Source organism: Ambystoma mexicanum, chromosome 6q, assembly GCF_040938575.1.
Source record: "Ambystoma mexicanum isolate Mex_15411 chromosome 6q, UKY_AmexF1_1, whole genome shotgun sequence".
Lineage (NCBI taxonomy): Eukaryota > Metazoa > Chordata > Amphibia > Caudata > Ambystomatidae > Ambystoma > Ambystoma mexicanum.
The window spans coordinates 384074155-384099240 of record NC_090937.1 but is presented as its reverse complement, the minus strand read 5'-3'; the positions used below and the strand labels follow the sequence as shown (position 1 = coordinate 384099240).

General features: G+C 45.9%; 1 protein-coding gene across 3 annotated transcripts; it reads right to left on the bottom strand.

The window, feature by feature from the left end:
* Positions 1–8428: 8428 nt before the first annotated feature.
* On the bottom strand, positions 8429–23161 carry RPL34 (ribosomal protein L34). Of its 3 annotated transcripts, none has more exons than XM_069630869.1 (5): positions 23065–23161; positions 22386–22457; positions 22205–22304; positions 16631–16734; positions 8429–8555 (listed from the first exon to the last, which is right to left on the bottom strand). In XM_069630869.1, the coding sequence occupies exons 2-5, from the start codon at positions 22448–22450 to the stop codon at positions 8471–8473; spliced, it is 354 nt and encodes a 117-aa protein (XP_069486970.1). In that variant the 5' UTR covers positions 22451–22457; positions 23065–23161; the 3' UTR covers positions 8429–8470. The 3 variants fall into 3 exon arrangements, with proteins under 3 accessions (XP_069486970.1, XP_069486972.1, XP_069486971.1); XM_069630871.1 differs by having other exon boundaries at positions 23069–23092; XM_069630870.1 differs by having other exon boundaries at positions 22948–23066.
* Positions 23162–25086: the final 1925 nt, after the last annotated feature.

The following is a 25086-nucleotide window of genomic DNA, read 5'->3' as shown; positions in this document are numbered from 1 at the left end:
GCAGGACCATTTAAGCTGCCAAATTTGATTGGGGGGGGAGGCGTGGGGGAAGTAGTTCTGCTGTTCTAAGATAATGGATGAGGAAACAATATTTGCCAACTTACATTCTTAGGTTTTGGGGTCCAACAAAAATAAAACACATGGTTGCAGTTGGCACACTTGCATGAATAAACATGCACTGGTGAAGTCACTTTTTATGCTTCTGTACATCACTGGAGAACATTAGGTGTTTGCACCTTAGATGCAATGTGCTGCCTATACTGTTAATGTAAGAGTGCCACAAGGTGGAGCAGAATAGCAATTAATTTACCCAATTTATGTGGCTGTGTGTTTTAGTACTTAATAATTGGTGGGGATGGGGATTTTTATTTACAATCCTTAAGATGGTATTCTTTATCAAATATTGTGAAGCTATCTTCAGCTGCCAGAATGCCTTTGCTGTACACACAAAATGTGGTGTTATAATCAGTGCATAAAAATAGGATTTGCCAGGCGTGAACTAATGTTGAAGCAGAAATAGTTATTGTTTAAAGCCAATGCCAAGTATTCCCCCTTCTTGTCTAATGGGTCTTGCGTCCAAGTACTTCTCATATCACAGTAATGTAAAAGTCAAGTTGAATCAATTATCCCACTATGTCTACTGTTGCTATAAATGTAGCATCACCAAGACCAGAAAGCTTTGTTCTGATGCATCTTGTACAAAGTGTACAACTCTGGTCAACAAAGGTTTTAACTATTACACAAACTTTGCTTGCAGTTACAATACTTCATTGCACTGGGAGACCAGTCTCCCCAGAGAACAAAACAAATGAGTGGATGTTAGACTGTATTACACACATGCTTTGAACCAAGAGTCAGCAGCGCCTTCAGCAATATAACCTCCAGCAATTCCTACAGCTGCAACAGCGTGCACTAGTCTTTGAAGTTCCACATTTGGATCAAGCAGTATTTGATAATGCAGATGCAACTTCTTAGTGGTAATAGATAGAACTATTAGCAGTGCAAGTGTACACTCGGGTTTGAATGTCAGATGTCTCAGAAGTGGTTTCCTGGAGGAGGAAAAAAAAAAACACTGGGATGTTGAACAAATGGTTTCAAGTTGGGACAAACTTATGTAAATGGTTCATAAAGGGAAAATTTAGCTGGGCGATACCAAGTCTCAGCTATGAGAGGCAACGTTACAACCCTCATGCTTTGCTGCGATTCTATTCCTAGGTGTACCACTAATACAAGCTCTGTTTTGCTCCCAGGATTCACACTAACAGCACCCTACTTTGATTTTGCTCCCAATCACAGCAATTCCCATGTATTGCACAGAGATATGACATGCATTACTTACCGTAATAGCATTTCTGATTATTCTATCTGCTTAGATTCACATGCTGTGCATATGGTCCGACATCCAGTGGTAACCGCACAGTATTGCATCTCGTCTTTCAGGGACCGAAAGGGGACATCGGCATAGGCAGGGTCTGTAACACTATTGTGATGTGTAGTGTACCCAAAATCCCTCACGCACCGAGGTACCTCCGATTGTATTTATCGGCCATGAAGGAGCCCAAGGGAGTGAGTACATAAAGAGAGAAAGTAGTAAGACATCTATGTTCCTTCCACCCCGAGTGGGAAGGTAGGGAGGGCGCATGTGAAAGCATGACGCCGTCATTCCTAGTAAACACATGGCTTTGCGCACCGTCACCTCCGACTGGCTACATATTGAGGGATCTGACAAAGCATGTTCTGAACCTTCTCGTTGGAGGGGGAAGACAAGAGTCTTTCATCCGGATTAGAGCTCCCAGAAATTGTTTTATCTGACTGGGGACTAAACTGGATTTTTTCCTCGTTGATAGAGAAACCCAGACTGAACAGGAGGTCTAGGATGGACAGCCTGCACAGGTGTGCTGCTGCTACTGCCAAGACTTTGGAATACCCTTGGCGCCAAGGCGATGCCGAAGGGCAGCACTTTGAATTGGTAATGCTTGTCCTCCATCATGAAGGTATTTCCTGTGCGCTGGCAACATTGAAATATGAAAGTATGTGTCTTTCATGTCCAATGTTGCCGACAGTGGGATCACCTCCTGTAGCATTACCATGCAAAACCTTTGAGGTTTTATGAACTTGTTCGCAGGGCGCAAGTCTAGCACAGGGCGCATGGAGGTCCTTTTTGGGTATAAGGAAGTACACTAAATAAATACCCTCCTTTACCTGAAGAATAGGGACGGCTTCTATGGCGTCCTTTCCCAGCAGCGCTTCCACCTCTCGATTCAGGATCTCCAGATGATCCGGTGAGAGGTGTGGTCTGAATTGTGGAGGTCGGGCGAATTCCATGCAGTACCCGTGGGCGACCGTCTTTATGACCCACTGGTCTGAAGTTATCCCCTCTTATGCGGTGAGGAAAGATGTTAAGCGCCCCTCGACCGGGGTGACATGGGAGGGGACCTGGATCTGATGGTCATTTCTGACAAGAGGCTGCGGCTCCTCTACGGTTGGGGCCTCTATCTCTGGCTTTGCCGCGTCGCTGACCCCTTGGTGGGTAGTATGCAGGGCTTCTCGTGTTTGTCCAGCATTGAAGTTCCTGTGCTCTAGTTGTTCTGACTTGCACGGGATTGCCCTCGAAAGGAACAACGGGCATTACCTCCCCTTAGGGCGGGAGAAGGTTTTTGAGTCATTTGTTGCAGAGACACGAGTCTCATGCTCTTTTCTTGGCTGTTTCTCGGGCCTCATCGACCTCCTTTCCCGAAGAGGTTAGTTTCTTCAATGGGTTTGTTGATGAGAGCGGCCTGTGTCTCAGGCTTAAAACCTGAGTTACGAAGCCAAGCGTGCCACTTAAGTAAAGTGTCCTGGGCCAGAGACCTGCCTGCTGTTTCAGCCGTGTCCAGAGTTTTTAAAACATTCTGGTTTACTTGTCTGCCTTCTGCCACAATGGTGAGAAGCTTGGACCTGACTGGTTCTGGGAGCTCCTGGAGACCTAACTCACCAGCAGTTTAGCATTATTCGCTATGCACATGGTATATGCGGCAGCCAAGGTAACTATCTTACCTAAGGCATACAACCTCTTGGATTCTCTATCCAAGGGTGCCTCCCCCATAGCAAGGGGTACTCTTGCCCGTTTCCGGGTGGTAGTCGCTACCAGGGAATAGGGGGTGGCATGCCCTTTAATGTATTGAGGGTCCGAAGGAGCTTGCCAAAATCATTTTTTCTAGTTGGAGGGGGCCAATCTTATTTTAATCGAATTAAGGAGGGGAATGGCCTGGCTTGAGGGAGGTTTCTCCTCGAGAATATCTTCTTCAAAGTCCTGCTCAGGATTTGGAAGTTATCAGCTGCCTTCCTTAACATGGCATTGAAGGCCATTTGGTAGTCTACAGGCGAGGCCTGGCGAGCCGGGGTGGACCGAAAAGAATCTAGGCACAGAACATCTGTGTCCTGATCTTGTTGGGTGGAGCGTCCATGGGTCCGTCCCCACTTGCTGGGTTTATTCCAATTGTCCATGGCATCCACCTAGTCCTCATTGTAGCCCTGCAGGAAGGAAGGTTCGTCATCTTCACTGTAATCCATCTGAAAGATGTCTTCATGATGGACAGGGACAGAGGGCTGATCTTGGAAATGTGAAGCAGATTCAAGATTAGGTTCTCCACAAGCTCTTTTCGGGGAAGGATGTTCAGAAAAATTGATAATTTTCAAGACGATCCATACACCTTTCAAATTTCTCCTTTGTCCACAGAGGAACCAGAAGGGCATACGGGTGGAAAACGTCATCTTCCGCCCTTTGACGCCAAAATTTGTCACTCAGGGTGTTGGAAAGAGGGTCTTGACTGTCCTCATAGGTCTTGCGAGAATCGGGGCACCACGGCGTATAGATTTGTCCGCAGCCTGCCCCATGTTTTTCGACAGAACAAGTATAAGCCCAACCGCCGAAGTAATTCTTGCGATACTGTGTTTGATTACCGCTGAAATCGGCACGAGTTAGTGGGTCTGCGGCGTTTGAGGGCCTAGCGGTTGGTTTTTCGCCTGGAGGCCTAGTCATGTTTCTTGGGCCTACTGGGCTTTTTGGGACCGTCGAAATTCTGTGCTTCGATGTGTAAACCGATTTAGGGTAGCGCCCTTGTTTGTTTTGGAATACCCAGTCGCAAAACGCTGCTGTGGATGCGGGGGGAAGGCTGTTGATCTGAACGATCAGAGGAATCCAGCAAGATTTGCGACGGCCCTGCTGTCGCCTTCACCTTTTTCAATGTACCCGAAATAGGTGGAGGGGGTTGTGTGTTTAGTGTTAATGCGTTCTTTGTACAACCCTGTCACCGGGTGCTGTCCCCGAAGCAAGACTAGTGTTGGCCCTCGAAGGGTCTGGGACTGGCGCGGCGGACCTACAAGTGTCCGCCTCGAGGTCTATCACATCTGCCATGGATGTTTGGTCATCGGAGGTGCCCGTCACGTCGGCTGGTGTAGCGGTGGGAAGAGGGTTCCGCCCGTGACATACTTAACGCAGCCCACTGCTTTACACGATGCTCCTTATGGGCTTTAGGCCGAAGGAGTTTAGAAGCCGCACACCGCTTTTCAGCGTGATCTAAGGGGAGACAGAAGTTGCACATCCTGTGTTCATCCTTCCACGGGTATCTGACCCTACACTAGGGCAGAACCTAAAAAGGAGTCCTTTACATAGCAAAAGGGCAAGATGACCAGACCTAGAGGGTAAAGAGGGAAGGAAATAGAAATATGGCCACCGCGACTGTTGGGCAGAAATCTGTGCAGTTCTACAGGAGTAAGCAGTAAAGCCAATGGGTAGCAGTCTGCACCACCCAGATTTACCTGGTAGCTGTGGCTGAGCAGTCAGACTTCTCTCATATAGAGTATACACAATAGGGCCAAAGACACAGTAGAACAAGCAAACACTGACCAGAGCTTTGGTATAAAAGTATATAATTATTTATTTAAAAACACTTATGAAAATACACTGGCACTAATATATCAAGCAAGTTCAAACAGTCACTATAAGTATATACACCTGCCTAGTTAATTATTCGACAAGTCTAGATTAAGACACCACTTATTTAGATTTAGCAAAGCAGGTGAGCTCATAACTGTAGATGGCACTCCAATAATTTGTTTAAAAAGGGAGAGAAAAGGCAGAGTAGGAAAATAATACTACCAACACTTAAGAAACCACAGTAAGTCAAGAAAGGCAGGGTCTACTGTAGAGCAAAAAGTTCATAGGCCAGGCCCACTCTTGGAGCGAGCAAGGCGGAATGTGCCCAAGATCACACAGTGGAAATGCACTTTGCAGGAAAGTCAAAAGAGGTTGGATCAGTTCAGAAAGGCAAAGTTAGCGGGTCTGAGGTCAACCCAGTTAGAAAGGCAAGGATCTACGGGACAGCTTGGACAATCTGTTGCAAGGGAGACCAGGCGGGACACAGTACCTGAAATGGTGAGAAAGCTCCAGCAGTGGCAGTTGTTCCTGGCAGCGGGTGCAAGTCGTGGCTTCAACCAGAGGAAGAGATGATCTCGACGAGGAAGCAAGCTGGAGGCCGTTTCACTGCCAGGGAATAAACCAGCCGCAGAGTTTCCCGGTTAAAAGGAACAACCCTTTTATTTGCGGTAGTGGTGAAGCGTGGCTATCCGGCCGCCGGGGTGCTTGGCACGGGCGATTCGACCACGAGACGATCCAGGAAGGCAAAAAAGGCGAACTGGTTGATCCCACCAGCTCAAAGGGAAGACGACTCTTCTGGAAGAAGATCTCCATCGTCGGGGAAGTGGCGGGTTCGTACAGCAGGGCTCCACTGGTGGTGTCGTCATAGATTGCTCAGTTCTCCCCTCTTTGGATTCTTTAGGTCCTGTGGCGACTTCTGAAGTTACAGTCCCCAAAGCCCTGCTTTTATGCAGAAAAACAGCCTAGCTGTCACTCAAACATGCTAAGTGGTGAGCCAGACGGCTCACCACTGGGCCATCACACGAGTGTGACTTGATTTGCCAAGGTAACTCGCAAAAAGACCCAACCGGGAATATTAAATAAATAACCCGGCGGTATCTTTAACATTGCACCAAAAAGTGGTGCATTTAAAATCCCATAGGAAATATTCCGGTGGAATATTTTGCGTAGTATCCACTGCCACCAGCCAGAAACTCGACAAGGGAAACAGACCCAGGGGCAATTGAATTAGCCCTACCAGTGCTTCCACAATATGATGGTTTGTACTGGTTCTGTTCACAATTTGAAACTAGTAAAGCCAATGGGGACTTTACATGCCCTGGGAGACAGTAGTCAGTCCCAGGGTATGGAGTCTACGTTTGGGGGTCACTACGATACCCCTGTGTTACTGCACAGAGGGTGCTGTGTAACATACCAAAAACACATGAAGCCCTATGGAGTGAAAGACCCCATAAAACACATTCACAGTCAAAGGACATTCTCAAATCATGCCTAAGAGTGGGAGAAAAAGTCTCACCCTTAGCAGGAGAAAAAAATAAACCCCAAAAATCCAGCAAATCTGCTGGGGGACTCATTAGGTTTGGGAAATTAGCCATAACAGGTAATTCTCCCCAACACCGACCCCACTCTCCTTGTGAAGGCCGGCCAGGGGGCCTGGCCATGTGGATGCTTCAGCGGGCGCCGAGATCCACCGCTGTAGACAAATCCCCCGCAGACTTAGTCAACGTTGTTCCTGCCGTCAAAGTGACTTAACGGGGAATAACCGACAAGACGGTTTAAGATAAACAATGGCTCTTATGTAAGAGCTATAGGGCGACCAGTTACTTGGGCGGAAATAAACAATCTGAGGGATTTTAGGTACACAACACAATAGGTAGGGACTATGTTAGACACGCCTATACCGACGTCACCGAAAGACAAGATGCAATACTCTGCGGTTACCACTGGATGTCGGACCATATGCACAGCACGTGATTCTAAGCAGATTAACAAGCTTCAGAAAACAGTTACTCTGAAAAGTCGCCTTGAGGACGACCGCATGGATCGAAACACACGTCAGCTGTTCTAGATCCTTGCCATTAAAAGCACATTGGAGAACACACTGGACACTGCCTTGGACATATTACTCAAAGCAATTGCCTTTACAGCATACTTGGGTCACAGCACCGTTTAACAGCATCCACCCTCATCTATACCGTATAATTTTTGGAGAGTTAGGGCTACCTCCCTATGCGGTCACTGCTGCAAGTGACCAATCTGACTCTTGGAGAACAGCGCACTCATCCATGGTTACACCACATAATACTTGAACAAATGTTATTTTTGTAAGTTAATACATACGTGTATAGCATAGCCCCAGAGGACGAACCCCTACAACAGTTCATATTTTATATTTGTGTGCACCTACTGCCATTGTTACAGCTTTGAAGTGATGTGGGGTGAAAGGCCCATCGGAGGACCGTGGTCTGAACATGAAAATAAAGCACACAACAAGCAAATAGCGATTTCAAAAATCGTACACAGCATTGTGGTCAGGAGCAGAGAGGACTGTTGTGTCAGAGGCTATGAGACAGCTGGACCACATTTCATGTGACTCGGCTGTACTCCATGGGTTGCACTGCAAGAAGGGGGAATGGGTATTATAAATAGGGTACCTGGGAAACCATCTACATTTGAGGCCCTGCACACTAACATGCCAATTACATAACTGTCAGATGTGTCAAATATACATGGTGTTGGGTTATTGCAGCCCAAATGTTTTATATTGGATAGAAACATGATAATTAATACATAACCATATGTACAGAAAAATACTGCCCCCACATCATCAATGGCCGCCAAGAAACCTGGTTCTCTAGAGTAAAACCACCAGTCCCTGAATATCCATTTCCTCGCCCGAGTCTGTATGCCTGAACTCGAGCTAGTGGACTGCTGGTTAACTGTGGGATCACATAATCCTCCTTTGAACACCACAAGCAGAATGACAACAAAGACATGCACACTTGTCACACCCACGACACATTACAACAACGTCCACCCTCAAGTGGACCCCTTTATGTATAACAAATCACTTCATATGAATACATGTATAAATAGATATACATGGCAGGAATGATAAGATGGATATCTTTTTGAAACATAGAATGAAGACCATCTTATGCTTAAATAATCAAAGCCTAACACATAGAAGATTATATGGGTGAAGAGTTAATCAGTGTAACAAAAGTTTGTGTTGTATAAGGCTTTCAGGTGATTTGTTTTTTTAAAAACAGTCCGAGATTGTTAGTCAAGCTGTTTGCACCCAAATACAGTACTACCCGTGTTTTTGTGCTAAAGACATCTTTGCACATTAGAATTAGCATAGCACATCAGCAATAGACTTGCCATTCAAAATGGTCACTTCCAAGAATGCGAGTATTCTGCAGCAGTGGTTAAGGCTACTGCAGATCGGCGTCCACAACAATCTCTGTAGCCATTCCATGCAATAAAGAATTCTAGTATTCAACTCAATTTTCGATTCACTTATTTATTTTCATCCGATGGGTGCAACATTTATTTGGTCTTTTGGCTCTGTGCTTGTGCTTTCAACACTTTGACAACAATCTTCTGCTCTTCAATCAGGAAAGCACGCTTGATCCTGAAGGGGATAAATGCATGCCATTAGCACAGGAGTAGACCAGTATGTACTTACAGTGCCAACATGAGGAGCAGTGTCCCATTTTTAAAACAAATAGCAGGCAATAATAAATGCATTAGAGGTTGCGAAGCAGCGTACAATTCGAAATTATTCCAACAATATTTTAAACAAGTATTAATGCATGTGTAACAAATTAAGCTTTCGTCAACAGCAATTGCTGCTAGGAATTCAATCAGAACCAACCTCAAACACTCTCCCACGAAAAAAGGTCAATATTTTAGATCATGAGGGTTAAATTCACAGATGCAAGACACTGCCATCCATGTGAACTAACGCCAAAGAGGACACGTTCAAGAACAAGGAAAACACTGAAGTGTGCCGGAAGTCCAATTATGAAATACACTCAACACCAATGGCAATCACATCACACAAACGGCAACATCATGGATAGTTAAGTTCCCATCTCAGTCACAGCCACAAAGCAAAACCTTACAATGGATGACCTCTTGACCCTAAAAGCTTTAATGCCTGCTGAAGCTTAGGTGTCATGACAGCGAGTAACAATGCAACATTTCCGAGTGGGAAAAGCCCCCTGCTCGGACTTAAAACATCGTAGCGCAACCCAATCTATTCACTCAAGCCTGGTGCCCTCAAATCGGTGACCCCAAAGCTACATTGAGTTTTCTTCCTGCTGATAGCGTCACTTCCTGCCTAGATCCTTTCCTCTTTCTGTTCTTCAGCCGCCAGTAGCCTTTCGTCTACGGGGCATTATGATATTTACAGCATTTAAGCAGAGAGATCATGTACGGGGTGCTCATAATGTACTAACCGGCTTTGGATTACGTGTTGCGGCACCAACATTACAACATCACGGGCATGTGATCAGAGCTCTGCAGCACGGCGCAGGAATTAACGCGTAGAGCGAGCAGGGTCTGTACAATTCAGCTCACGCCAGGTACTCCCGGTCGTCCTAGTTATCGGTGGCTCCAAATACCTCATGTACCACTGCCCGAAGTGGCGAAGCCAGGAGAGGATTGAATGCGCTATGGTGCACGACGCGTTCAGCGTCTCAAGAGTGCTCGTATAGAATGCCAGGTGATCGCGAACATCACAGCCGGAGCATCTAGAGAAGCCCCAACAGTGCAACGTTCAAGAGACAATCTTGTTTTACGGACACAACACATCAGTGCAATGAACACATGACAGCCCAGGCACTCAATAGGAGCACCACCTCTAATCATCCAGTCCCAGCAGACGGCCTCGTCAGTCTACAGGTTTAGACGCCCGACAGCAGTGAAAATTCTACTTGCTAGCAAAATACAGGTGCCTCATTATAACGTAGACCGCGGGAGTGAGGCCAGTCTGGAGAAAGACATCCAGGAGGAAGATGTCCAGGATGTTCTACGAGTAGCATTGAGCAAACCGGATACAGACCAGACGCTCAATTTCAAAGGATTGCCCAGTTTCAAGTGCTTGGAGATTCCCCCATGGAAGCAGTGGTGCAGGAGGTCAAACCCCTGCAAGAGAGGTTGCTTACGCTGTAGAGAATTTTTGGGAGTACCAGCAAGGTTGGTGGCACACAGCCATCACAAGGCTCACCTGCACAGTACACCCTTGACGATAGGGACAGCCAGGGGAGCAATAAGATCATGAATCTGGCAGAGAGCTAAAGACAGAGATTTTGGCCAATTGGTCAAAAATAGCAGTTTGCCTGTTGGGAAACACCAACTGTGTGCCTACTGAGGAGACAGTGTGCTGCTTTAGATTGACATAAGCTATGTGATCTAGTATCGGTTAGGTGATCTAGCATCGTATGAGGTTGGACAAGCTGCCCAAGGGCTCCTATTCGGTGAGGATTTTGCCAAAGAGATGAGCAAGTTTGCCAACACTTACATAGCTATAGAAAAGGCCCATTCATCTATAATGGATAACTTTCCAAATAGTTTGCTGGGTCCGTCCGATGAGCTGGTTGCTACAACTCACAAAGACCTCAAGGTCCCAGGATAGGGAATCCCGTCAGCAGGATTCATTCTTCCCGGCGAGGGGGGAGCTACAATCGTTACCAGGGAGCTCAGACAGGTGAGTGCACAAAGTTCAGAACCCTACAGAAATGGGCAGGATGAAATCCCATCATGGACTTGTGCGACCGAGCGATGCCTGGGTCTTGCAGACAGTATCAGGGTTCTAACAAGTTTCTAGACACCCCACACCAAGGAATCCACTCCCCCAAATGCACACTAGGGGAGTAACAAGTCATAAATGAAGAGCTGCAGCAGCTCGAAAAGAAGTGAGTCTCAGAACCGAACCTCTGCAGTTGCTCGGCAACATGCTCTTAGTACACAGAAGGGAGAAAGTGTGACCAGTCAAATACGAGAAAGCTAAACGGGTTGATTGTATACAGACACCATCTGGGACATCTTCAGGCACAAGGATTGTCTCGCAAGAATAGACTTAAGACGCATACCTGACAATCCAATCCCCCCCCCCGTTTTGCAACGGCTATATGGCTGCCTTGGCAAGTGCGATTGCCACTTTACCTCTTTCAGCATTATGCGGACAACCCCCCTACCCCCCCATCTTACAGGCTACCCCAAGCCGCCGCCTCCCTCAGATCTGACTGCCTGTCCTCTATTCAGTCATGGTGTGCTGCAAACCAGCCCTGTGTCAACAGCAGTAGGAGATTGTTCGCATTGGGACCCCTGCTTGCCCACGTCCACTCTGGCCTACCGACCCGCAAGGCATCTTTGACACTCTCCTTCTCTCACATTTCTAAAAAGTCCAACTACACCTCTACCTTTCCTCACTTTCCCTCGGCAGCTCACTCTCTAGAGCCTTAGTTTCCTCTAGGCTAAAGATTACAACAGCCTCTTCCTAAACCTCCCTTCTGCTGCCCCCCACCCTTTGCAACCCATCCAGAACCACAAGACTTATAATTGACCTCAAGCCAAGGGACCGCATCTCTGGCTCCTTGTGGCTGCAAGGATCAAGTTTAAGACCCTCTGCATTTTCCACAAGGCTTTCTGGGGCCAGGGACCGACCTACAACGCTTCCTACCTAAACACTGTCCCTCACAAGTCCTCGGCTCATCTGCCTCAAACCTTCTGCAAGTGAACCAGATCTCAAAGCAGAGATTTGGAGGAGATAATTATCCCCAGAAGGTGCTTCCCCCTGGAACAGCCACCCTGCTGCCTGACCAAGTTCCAGAAACACCTCTCCATCTACCCAAGCGCTCTGCTCTCTACCCCTCCTTAAAGCTTGCTGACTGGTCCCGGGCACCCCCGCCAGTTATCCCTCACACTTGCCTCAGGGCCTTACACCCACCCACCCACACTCGCTGCACTTGAAATAACCCAAGAGAGTTGCTCTCTCTGCACTTTAACCCAGTCTCCGCCAACTGGGTGAACTTGGACCTCCCCGTCATAGTCTATGCACTTGATCAATCCAAATGAAACGAGCCTGAAGATAGTAAGTCTGTTCTTCATGGTCTGTTCTCCACGGTCTTATCGCACTGGTAAAACAGTAGAATCGCTGCCAGGCCTATTGGCTGCGTCTCAACCGTTTATCGCACTTACTCTGCCTGTGCAGACAATTATAGTCTCAGAATCTCAAGATCCCTGTGCGACTGCCCCCCCGCCCCCACCTTGAGCGCTTTGAAACACTGTATAGGCACTATATAAATAAAATACAATACAGTGGCAGAGGTAAACTGATCCTTCCTGTGTTTCAGGTGGTGGAACACATGGCAGTTCAAGACTCACCTGTTCGGGTTATCCTCAGCTCCATGGGCATTTACAAAGCTCATGAGACCAGTTGCAGCAATTGGAGAAAGGATCAAGAATGAATATGTACCCGGACATATCAAGCAGAGAAACATTGCTAGAGCAAGTAGAGTGGATGAGGGACCTATTACAGTTCCTCAAGCAAGAAAAGTCATGAATTCATACCCAGGAAGAGGGTGGAGTTTCTGGGGTTTGTGGTAGACAAAAAGCGACCCTGGAACTGCCAACGAAAGTGATCAAACAAAAATAAATTAGGAAGAGTGATTTCCCTATGAACTCTGGTGAGAATAGTAGGGCTGCCAGCATCCTCCATTCAAGCCATTTATGCAGGGCCATTCCGCTACAGAGCGCTGCAGAGCCAGCAGCTCCACAAGGGTCTGAGATATCACCAAATGACGGCCCTAGATCAGGGCAGACAGAGTTGTAGGGTGGCTCCAAAATATGGAGGCGTGGAACAGCCAAGCCATCGTTGGCAATGTAGCAGAACAGTATACAATCAGATGGCTGCAGATCTGGCGGGGGGCGGTGCTGACGTTTTGAATAGAAACAGGTGGAATATGGACCTTAGGAACGTACGCTTTCCTACACACAGGGAGTAGTCATCCTCTCCCCCATTAATGGTGCAAACCAGAGTTTAGGCGTCAGGAGGCGGCTGAAGCAGGTTTGATGGCTCCAGCTTTCTTCAGATTTCCAGTGGATGTTACCACAGGATTTAGAACTCTCTGACCCAGCTGAGAGGTTTCATCCTCCGAGGTTAGTGGGGACGCTCCCGCTCCTGGTTTGCAAGTGGGGACTGCTGGGAACACGCTGCCCCACTTAGACAATCCTGGGCACCTTCGACACTCAGAAGCAAATATGCTGCGTGGGATTAAGTGGGACTGGTGTCAATGACGTGGTCATCCCATTTTAGCACCTGTATTTCAGACGCTCAATTGCTCAGCATCCCTGGCTATAAAAAGGTAGCGTATTCAGGACTACAGGTCTGCTTATCTCAGCAGGGTACACACAGTAGAGGGAACACCTGGAGGAGAGCACCCAGCGGTGGTCAGACTTCTCTAGGGAGTAGTTCAGGGTTCCCCCAGTTCTTGGATATTCTCTAATGGGATGTCAATGTGGTACTGAGACTGACTAGTTGACCACTGAACTGAGACCTTTTCAACAACGGTTGTCTGGAAAGCTACCCATGCCGATTTGTCTCGTTTCCTGTAGAAGGTTCTCAAAGTGGACAGGAACATTACACCGAAGGCACAGCCTTCAACGTGGCAAAAAGGACAAAATCCATTCCGCAATCATATTGTATCCTTACCTATCAGTCTAAGCAATACGAGCTGAGGACAGAGGAGTTGACAGCTCAGAGCATGCAGGAAACTGGCAGTAGCAACAACTACGAGAAAGTATGCCTTTAGCAGGGATTGATATTGATATGGACAAGCCTGACACATTCCAGCAAGGCTATGGTTTCCAAAACTATTTCAGGAGCTAGTCTCAAATATATGTTGAAAGCGGTGGACTCGTCTAACTCCTCATCCGTTAGGGCATTTTACTTTAAGCCAGTGTTATCAGTTGCGACAGCAGTGGATAGCTTCGAACAAGCATAATGCTCCCCTAGTTTTCTCGTCAACTTATTACACCCCCTTGCCTTACAGATTGCCAGAGCGCCAAGAAACCATGCAGGCGGCAATATTGAGCGGTATAAGAACATTTAACATAACATGCAGGGGATGACCAGAAGACTGGCTAATGGGATCATGGCGGCTGTAGGTGACAGCAATGGTAACAACCAGGAGATCCAGAGTCACAGTGTTCACTTCAGTTTGCAGTGCAGTCTCAGCTGCCCAAAGAGACCATTGTTATGAAGTTTATACTTCAGAGCCTCAAGAGGAAAACACCTAGGCAGGATATTACTATCTGTGTCAGAGGAAGTCAGTTAAAGGAACTACGAGACAGTGAAAACTTGGGAGGGGATTTGTAGTTTTTTGTTTTAAAGAATGCCACCAAGTTATAATATGCATTTTATATTGACTATAGCACTAGTCCAAATAAAGTGGCAGTATCGTACCAGTTTTGTTCTAAGCAAACATTTTTGGGGAGTTTTTAGGGAACAAGTAGTTCCTAGTGCCATGAAGGAGATAAGGAGAGCGTTGATTTTTGGGGCGAAGAAAGTTATAGTTAACCCATAGCAATAATTGTGTAATCCATACCTTTAGGCAAATTAAATAGCATTTACAGTGGCAATGCTAAAAACCCAGAGTATTGGGTGGCAGCAGATGAGTGGTCTTGGGACGTGTAGTTTGATTATTTCTGGAGGGGATTTTTACCCCCCCCCCCCCAATTTCATTTTGTTGAGAGTAAAGTGGGCGGCATGACTCATCTGTGGGGTTGAAGTTATTGGAGATCAGGAGGATAGAGCAGGTTCTCCTTAAATTCCGGAAACAAGACTTTCTTCTCTTCATTTACCCAGCTATCCGAGTTTCCTGTTCTGCACCCCCCTCTTCCTCACAGCATGCTTAATGGCAGCAGTGTGTACCTCAGTCTCACTGGTCCCCAAGCACCCCCGCCAGTCCTCTCTGGCCCATGCCTCAGAGCGCTACACCCACCCACACCCAATGCACTCGAGAAATGAACCCATGAGTGTGTCTCTGCACTTACCCAGTTTCAACCGACCAGATGCACTTGATCCTCCCCCACCTCCCGGTGACCCTCTGTGCACTTACCGATTTTCAGACGCGATGCAAGCTGATCGAGCGTCTCCCTGTCTTCACCCCTTAATTGCACTGTTAAAACTGGTCGCCGGCAGGTCTATTTGCTGTCTCCCAAACTGTATTTTTACGCACTTACTCTGCCTGTGCAGACTAGACTTTGTCCCCCCCGGAGCGCTTTGAAACACTTGCCTGTTTATAGGGGCTACCTAAACACCATACCATTAAAGTCACAGATGCAAAACGGGCGAACAACACCCATGAAGCCAAAAAAGGACATCCATGACTAAGGGAAACACTAAGTGTGTGCTGGAAACCATATTATGAAATCTGCATGCATCCAATAGTTAAGGAGAAGATTCTGCCACACAGTACAACACCAGATCACACATACAGCAAATTGTGTGATGCAACCACAAATGTCTTTAAGAAAAACCCTACAATGGAGGATCTCCTTTGACCCTGAAGGATCTCCTTTGACCCTGAAGCTTATATGGCCAAGATAGCGGTAAACTGCGTTTAAATATTTGTATGAAATCAGTTCTGAGGTTGAATAGGCTCTATTAATGATTAGTATTTCATTTAGAGGAAATGTGGCTTTTCCCAGCAATTTACAGTTAACCCCTTTGTCCAATTACACAATACTGCAGATAAGAGTCCATGGTGGTCTGTTTTAGACTACTAAATGGTGGCCAGCTCTCATATTGCACAAAAACATGGTCAGAGTGCTATACAAGCTTAACTAGGCAGCCACCCAATACATTTTAAGTATTTAATTTTTGGAACAAAGGGTTAATGCACGAAATACTAAAATGATAATGATCTATTATATGCAAAACGGGACAGTGATGCCCACCATTCCACCCCCTTTGCTTGGCCAATTAAAGTTTTTTTTAACCGTATTGATCTTCTGTTCAGTAAAAAATAAAGTTAAATGTGGGGGGTGGGTCTCTAGGTATTTTGCTGAATGCTTGCTAGGAACACTGGTGGCAGTATTTGTCCAACCTTGAATTATTGGAAGGGAAAGATCAGCTTTTGGCAAGTACCACCGATTTTACCCTCAGCCAACTTTGAATGAGACCCACTTTCTTAATGATGCCCTTGGTTTTACTCTTCCAACGACTTTGTGCTTTTACCTCCATCTAGCTCGAAAACAAATCCACTATCAATTTTGTATTCTGCAGATAACAGTAAAACAGGCCTTGCGTAGCTCTGGCTGTCATGGGTTGCTTGTTTTGGTGGTTACCCAGCACAATAGCTAACACTAGCTTGCCTTATAATTTAGCAGACAAATTTACAGGGACATGAAAACGAGTGAACGCCCTCTGCTGAATTCCCAATGGTTGAGTACAGATTAAATATTAGTCAATAATAGGACTAATCAACGCTCTTATTTTTGTTTTAGTCTTAAAAAAAAAGCTACTTTGCCCATGGCACTTCAGCGTATGTTGTAGTTAAGAATAAAAGTTAGATTGAGGTGTTCAGAAATGAACACCTCTCCAACAGTTAATTAATATGTGGCAGCACATTTGATACAACGACCATAATTGTGACCAATGCATGAAAAACGTTTTGATAAGAAAAATATACAACTTACCTGTCTCGCACACATTTTGCACACATGGAACCGCCATATGCCCTGCTGACATGCTTCTTTGTCTTAGATAACCGCATTAGCACTTTGGGACGAACGGCACGAACCTAAATGAGCAGTGAAGGGAACAGATGTTAGTTACAATACAATAATGCTGACCATCAAACTATCAGTGTTGACAATTAAAAGAAACTGCTCTCAGAACACACACAAAAAAGAGTAACTTCAAAGTTTAAAAAATACCGCTCTAAAAAGTGATTTACTGATGCCCGAAAAAAATAGACATTGTTTGAATGACGGACATCACTTAATAGGAAATGCACTGGTTCTTAAAGCATGCATGGTTCTCTTTATCACAATTTTTTGCAATTAAACGTGACTTTTTTCATAATGGGAAGAGAAAGCGGAAAACGTTTCTGCTCTTCAAGGCATACGGCTTACAAGTTACTTTACATGAAAGGACAATCGCCAAGACTACATCAAAGGACAGCATCACCCGAACTACAGCATTTCAGGGCCCAAAAAGCTAAAGCACAAGGCAACGACTGTTGCATATGTTATGTTACATGGCATATATATCATTCGAATGATCTGAAAGCGCTGGTTGGTTGAACGCCCTCGGGAACTGTAGTTCTGGTCAGTATAGGTGCGTGGGTGCACCAGATGTTTGCAGCTGATGTAATTGCCGGATCGTAGCTGCATCCTAGCGTTAGGTGTGGTGCTGAAGATATCAGTTAAACTGGTGGGTGAACACCCAGACTGGGCTCTGGCTGCGTTAGGCCTGAAGGACGCATATGTGAGCAATTAGCCGGAATGTGCTCGGCTAGCTGCGTTTTATAGGAAGGTGTTCATGGGGTTTTGTTCGTATGTGGACAGCTAGGCCGAATTAGTCAGGGTTATAGCTGTGTTCTAGTTTGGTTTATAGTAGAAAGTAAGCATAGTGATGTGATATGGTGGTTATATTTAACGTGACCGAGACCAGGCATGTGAACAGGATGCCAAGGATCAGAGTGACACACAGACAGGGGGGTTGGGACAGAGAGAGAGAAACGCTAGCAGCTCACCATCACAGAAAATAAAACACTTCCAACAAGCATGATTGGACCCTGCACTGGACAAGTCCCTCTTTTCTAGCACAAAATGGACGTTGTACATCTTCATATTAAGATCAGGTAGCATTTTAAGTGGTCCTACATTGCCTTAAATGTAGCCATTTTTCTCCCACTGCTCAGGTATCTCAAAGTTAGGGGTTTTTCCATGGGTGTAGCACATCTGTGCTAGTTAGCCTGATGTTGCGTTTGTCCCATCTGTGTTGGTGAGCAATATATCGCAGGGACGGACCGTGGGGCACAGGAACATCCGCCCCTGTGAGGAACCCATGGGGATGGTAATTCCTGCACACCAGAGTGTCCGGCTGGGGAAGTGATATGGGCCACAGTCTGAACAGCAGGGGTAGCAAATGGTATTGCCACGAACGAACCCTACTAAAAACTGGTCCTTTTGCATACACCTTCTCAAACTCTGAACTAAACACAATACTGCTACAGTACAACAAAACACGCACAACGAAAAAAATACAGCAGATGGTGGCTACCAACTGAAGAAAAAAAAATAAGTTCAGTTAACGGTGCCAGCCGCACAGCCCTTTTCTCCTGCTTAGTCCCACTAAACTATCAGCCTACCCCCTGCTTTACAGATCCGCCAAAACGCTAAGAGACCACTCGGGTGGCAACAGTGCACGGTAAGAACTGTACATAACATACCTCTAGTGTTGGGAGACAATGTTATATCTACTACCCCACAGGGCGCTCAATTTGGTAAACCCACAACTACAGAACAAAGGACCCTCCTCAAATTCCTGCTCTCTCTCACTGGCTAACACTCGCATTATTATGCCTAAAAATAGTATACCTAGCCCCAACGGATGCTACACCATATACAGATTGCAATCCCCAGCCCATGTTCCCAGTCATGCAGCCCCCATTTCCATCCCACCGAGCAATGTACACAGCACTAACCCGCCATTCCAATCAACCTTGCCCACCAACATACCACCCAACCCAAAACGCGCACTCAATTCAACCACTTCCTCCGTACCATACCAGCCTAAGGTCCCTCACAAGACTACTTGTTATCAGGAGAGCTTACAGCAGGGATCAATGCCTTACCACGCCAATAAACGCTCAACTAACCAAAAGGTCACTGCATCACAGCTACTGCAGCGAATAATCCCTCTCACACAGGAGACAAAACTGTTGTACAAGAGCCATGACTGCAAAGCTCTCAAGACCAACACTGCACACCCAGGAAGAGTGGTGTACGAGATCCACGCCAAAACACCATGCACATGCCCCACTACACAACTCTCAATCCTTTGGCAACATATGATACCAGGTCATATGATCACGCTGCAAAAGATAACGATTCATAACGTGCGCTACTTGGAAAACTGACACATGGCGTTATGAATAGCCAGTCGTATATCAAGAAGAATAAGGAGTATGCCAATAGTCTTTTTGCTGTGGGGAAGCGGTTGGACATCAGCACCCGAACACCTCCTTGCATGGTCCTCAAAGCGTCCGGGGTTCCGCAACCGACCCCTCCCCCTGCCTAAATCATCACTATCGTGTTGAGTCGAGTGAGACTAGATAGCATTAAGAGGTTGTTGCAGCAAATTTTCAGCAGGTGCCCTGTACATGCGTTATGCTTACTTGTGCTGTACTATAAAATTCAAGTCTCCCATGGGTGCTCTCTGATCAAAACATAGTGCTTGCAGGACTATAGTGCAATCCTTAGAGTGTTCCACGGACAAGAGGACATGCCATCACAGAGCTGCCTCTTTAAAGCGCATTCCTAGCACTTCTGTCAACTTAGTATTGGTTCAAAGCACTAAAACATTTTCAGACCAGACAGCCCCCCCACCCCAGGCACCGGATGGCGTTTTATAGGTTTACGACAAAAAACCTCTGGGATTCTGTTTATATTCAACTATGGCTTAGTTAAGAAATGAAAATGGTTCATTGACAGACTGGAGTGGCATCTTTGTGGTGGAGTTTATAACAGCAATGTGACGCGAGTTACTACTGGTAGTATCCCAATTCGTGGAAGGTTTCGAAATTTCTGGGAGCCATTTAGGTCCCACTTCTAGCTTAGGAGAGACTGGTGAGCTTGAATCCATCAGCTAACAGGAGCTACTTTTGGCTCCTCACAAAAAAATTTGCGGCATGAACTTACAGTCTCAGGACACATCTAGTCACATTTAAACAGAGTGGATCATTCATAATGCCCAAATTTAAAGTTAGCTTCTTCTATAGCAGTTAGATGTGTGGTACGCTTTATACTCCAGGCTCCCCAGCAGTAGCTCCTGCCTACTGGGTTATGCAGACACGCAGGAGCTGGTTTTAGCGCCTGCTCCTTGAAACCTGTGTGGGATCGTCATTAGCCCCCCCCCGCACTCCCCGAATCAGTCCCACCAAAATGACAGATCAAGGCAAGTTGGCGTTAAGATGTTCAATATCCACCCAGTGGAGCATGGCCAGTATACCATACATAAAGCGCTACAGTAGACCGCTTTCCTTAATTTACATGACAAGTCCACAGAGGAGAACTCGCCGTATGGTGACTAACCAATGCTTTCTGTAAAATGGTTCGTTGACACCATCATATTTGGTCCAATGCTGCCAGCAATGTACAGTTAAACTTTTCATTTAACGCAAAGTGAATGTCAAACAAGTTTCAAATATCTCCATACCCATCAGCATGGTAGAGTGCCATGCAAATGGAAAATCGCATTGCACATGGTTTGCCAAGTGGTTCTAAGTTTCAGCAGTTAAGATAAAAGAAAAACAAACACCAAAAGTCCAGTTAAGCAGAAAAGCCAAGATTAGAAGTCTATTCACACTGTCAAAAGGGTTGTCATTCCACTGAAATGTTTAAGTGCATCAAGAAATACGCAGGCTAAATATATGCAGAAATACTGCAACTCTCCACCCTCCTTACAAACGGCCCATAGCCATAACGTCAGTAGTTCTCAAAGGCTCATCCTTCGCAACGGACTGACAACTTGCGCAGAGTATTCCATCACGGAAAAAAAAGCGACTCCCATAACTTTGAATCGACACCGCTCCAAGTAGCTAACCTTCAGGATGCATACCCTCCACTCCATTGTTTTATGTTGCTCTCAACTTCTAGATTCTATTGGTTGTGCTTTCTCCTTGTCATGAAATTATCTTTCAGCATGGGCACTTAACGAGTATACATCTGTTAGGGTTGCTGATACAGCTGTATACAACTCAATTATTAGAGCTTCGTAAGCCAGCGCAGCAGTTAGGAGCCGACATTGGATAATGCCGAATTTGCACAGCAGGTTTGGGAGGCGTAATGATGTTTGGATACAAACTATGGAGGATTGTGCAAACCATTGGAGAATATGGACAGTTACTACAACTTACTGGACATTTACAATGTACTAAGTCGTGAGATAAGCTTGGCAGGTGCATTTAAAAAATAACTTGATGGGACCATGCTAACGAAGTAGAGCAAGGTACCTTGCCCAGGACCAGTGAAGGCAACTCTTTGCAACTTTTGGGTCGTGTGTGGTCTGGGTTGCTGCGAGAAGGGGACACTTTTTCGATTTTAGGCGGCAACAACAACGTAACGTGTCTTGTTGCTTCCGAGTATTGAACATAGTGTGCGAGCTTCGTCCTTTCACATCCTTACTATAAAAAGATGTGTGTGGGGGGGGGATTAAGTTGGAGCTCATTCTAGAAACAGCAATGCACTCTATGGTGTACCTCTATTGATTCGCCCGATTAACACTACTCCTGTTCACAGAAAACAGTACGAGTATTATCAACAGAAAAAGGAAGACATGGGGGCGGGGGGTAGGGTGCAAATAAGGGACCGGAAACGTGAGAACACCAACCAAACATGAAAAAGGCAATCAAAACTCTTCCGAGAGGCGTTATTTATTAGTGGCACTCCTCCATTGACCATCTTCACTCTGTACATCATGTGCTCCGACCCTGGGAACCGAGGCCAATACAATACTAGGCCTAACTGTATTCACAAAGTATGTCCCACTCAGATTTGCCTATGCCCCAAGGCATACATGTACACATGCAACAAAACAAATATGGGCGAGTAGGACAGGTACAAAGGCAATTTGCATATAAGAATACGATTGGCACCAAAGCCTAGAGAATAGGTTATGTGCCCACGTTTAAATGTCACCATTCGCCAAAACGCACTACAGGGACAACAACACGTTAGACAGCAACAAATTCGTGCTCGTGAACAGATGCATTAAATGCACCCCCCCCCCTCCCACCGTTAGACTGCTGAAACACTAAGTTATCTACCCCCAGCAACAACTTTTCACGCAATGCTACCAAATACCATTAGGCAAAACTGTTTGCCCGAAAACAAGGTGGACAGCAGTCACAGCACACGCAAACATGTTCTTCAAACGAAGAACAGTTATTCAGATAAACACTTCCGACTTGATAAGAAAACCCCATTAACGCTGAACCCAAGACCTATAAGAGCACCGCCATAATGCTTAATATAAATACTTACACCACGTAGTCTTCCTGGGCAAATACCACATGCCGACTTGGGGGCTTTGCCAACCTTCTTGGTGTACAGATAGACAATCCTGTTACCCGGAGTTCGGGACCTAAGGACAAGAGAGTTACAGTGAACTACCCAAGTAGCAGTGGCATTAAGAAATTAGTAGTTATGTATGTTGAAAACTTACAGCCTGGTTTTGTTTGAAGTGGTGTTGTAGGAAAGCCTACGGCGGTATGTCAAGCGTTGAACCATTTTTCAACTATTGAAGAGAAGAAAACATCAATAAAGAACTAGTCGCTTGTACACTGGAAATACATCGTTATCAAACTTCAACCCAAGACAACTGCATTCCGGGGCATGTGTTCCATTTATAATTAGGTGTGCACATACTTTATACTGGCAAACACCTAGAGATGGAGGAAGCTAGCATATGCCTACTGATGTGCAACAACATTAATATTAAATAAAAATTAGAAGACGTTTGGGCAAATAAATAGCTTGCCACAATACACGCTCTGCGTCCTACAATGAAGCGAGGGGGATCGTATTCCAGAATAAGGTTGATTGAGAGGCATACAAAGCACCGGGGTAAACCATGATCGTGGAAAAAGATTGCCCACAGACAGATTGAAACGTGTTTCGTTCAATCGCAGGCAGCATAGCAGTTTAGTGCCCGTGCCTTGAAAATAGGACCGGCGCTTAAGTTTCTTTACCGAAAGACACACAAATAGTAGAACGTTTTTCATTACGCTATTGCTTGTTATAGAAGCGGTGTCTTCTCGTCCGTTGTCCGCCGCCCAAAACAGGCAGATGGACTCGGATTGTACCTTATCAACTAGTTAGAAATTTCCTAAAAGCCGCCATACCTACAGCAGCCGTAACCGGAAGAGAAAGGAAAGAGAGAAGGGAGGGTAAGGTTCAAATGGCAACGGACGTGACGCTGCAACAACATCACTTCCGGTTCCAGATTGACACCAATGTTGTCAATTATAGGAACATTGGAACCGAACAGCGTAGCGTTACTTGAAAGGAGAAAATATCAGGTTTTCGGCATATCACTCGGTGTTGTTTATTGTCAGAGGTGAAAAATCACTAATTTAAAAAACATGTTTTACATATAAGTATGGATATAAGTATTCAACCGAGGTATTAATAATAGCACTGTCTAATGAGGGAGTTATAATTGGAAGCACAGGGCTGATGCAAATGAAGAACGGCAACTTAGAGTCGTAGAAACCGTGAGACAGTTATTTTTGATAGTTGAAGCAACATTTTCTTCCGTTCAAACATGTCCGCATTTTGATGGAAACCAGTGGCAGTGACCTCTCCCTCCCCTGCCCGCCCTCCCTCGTTCATAATTGTTGCACAATAGTGATACGCGCTTTACTTAGTATCTTGGTCCGGGGCTTTTATTTTGCACATAATTGGCACGCACTCACACGCACACATGTATTAAATGGGATGATTCTAATGCGGTTCTGTGTTTAAAAAAAAATGCTTGATGTTCATTGAAATATTTTGGAAACACAATTATATTAACACGCATTTTCAATGGCAACAGTTTGGGCTTTTGTATAGGCATGGAAAAGGCACTTGACAGACACAGCCATGTCTCATATTCCGTGTAACCATTTGCAAAGCTCCTAGATGCACTATATAAATACATAACTTTGGTATTAACTGGCCATTGATGGTAGCAGGTGCAAAATTATGCAGATCTATGTGATCACTGCAACCATACAATTGCGATGCCCGAAAATGCAGACTTTTTTTTTAATTGAACACCCTGGTTGCTCCATGTACCAGCAATGAGGCAAGATGCTCATTTAAGAAATAGTCTCCCTACTGCTCAATAGTGCTGTATGGGCCGCTGCGCGTCCATGTGTGCAATTGCGGTGTTGTGGAAGGTTGTTAAGCAATGTGCGTGCCGGAGCCTCCATTTTTTAGCAAATCCAGAATGGACATGCCTTCTCAGAGGCAGCTGGAATTACAGAGCGGCCATCTTGGAATGGAATGGATGTATGTGTTTTCTCGTGCAATCTTGGTGTGTCAGCTCGGCCTGGGGTGCCAAACAGTGGCGTCGCTAGGAAGTCTGGGGGGGCCAGGGCCCCCCTGTGAAATCCTGTGCCCCCCCTTGTTCCCCCCTATCTAGGACGAGCAGTGATCATGTTCTCCCCCTACTTTTGTCTGTGCCCCCCCTACTTTTGTCTTTGGCCCCCTCTGTGCCCCTCCTAAATTTGATTCCTGGTGACGCCACTGGTGCCAAAGGGCACACAAACATGTCGATTCTCTTCTGGCACAGCGGCTTCTTAGGGCATGTAGCTAGTAATTGAACACTTGGCCACACCAGACCAATAAAAACGCAGGAAGATGCATATTCCTCCCGCTTTTATTAAGGCTTGTGACATCCCTGCACGGATCAGTTCCAAATGCCCTCTAGTAAAGTATCCATGCCGCATTGCATTACTGCCTGGTCGTGCCATTGGATAGCTTTGTTAAGGCCATTCCTGCAGGTGTCTAAGCGGAAGATCTTTTGCTGTACTTTTTTAAGGAGCATGTTTTCGAAATTGACCCCCCACCCCCGCACCGGCATGGTGGGTGTATCTTCTTAAGAACAGTCCATTCAAAATCCTCACACTATGGCCCATCTCATTGAAGTGAGATACCGTTGGAGCTGTTAACTTGTGTGTTCTTATACATGATTTGTGTTTGATATGTTTCTTTTTATCAGTCGCACCGTCATTCCCATGTCGCGCAATGAACATGGGCACGTCAGGAAGTGCACAATCCCCGTACTGTTGCAGTTAGTAAAAGTCTTCTGCTGCCATGGTGTTCTCCACCCAATGCCAATGCTAGTGCTCTGATGCGTTTGTGCACACATGGAGCAC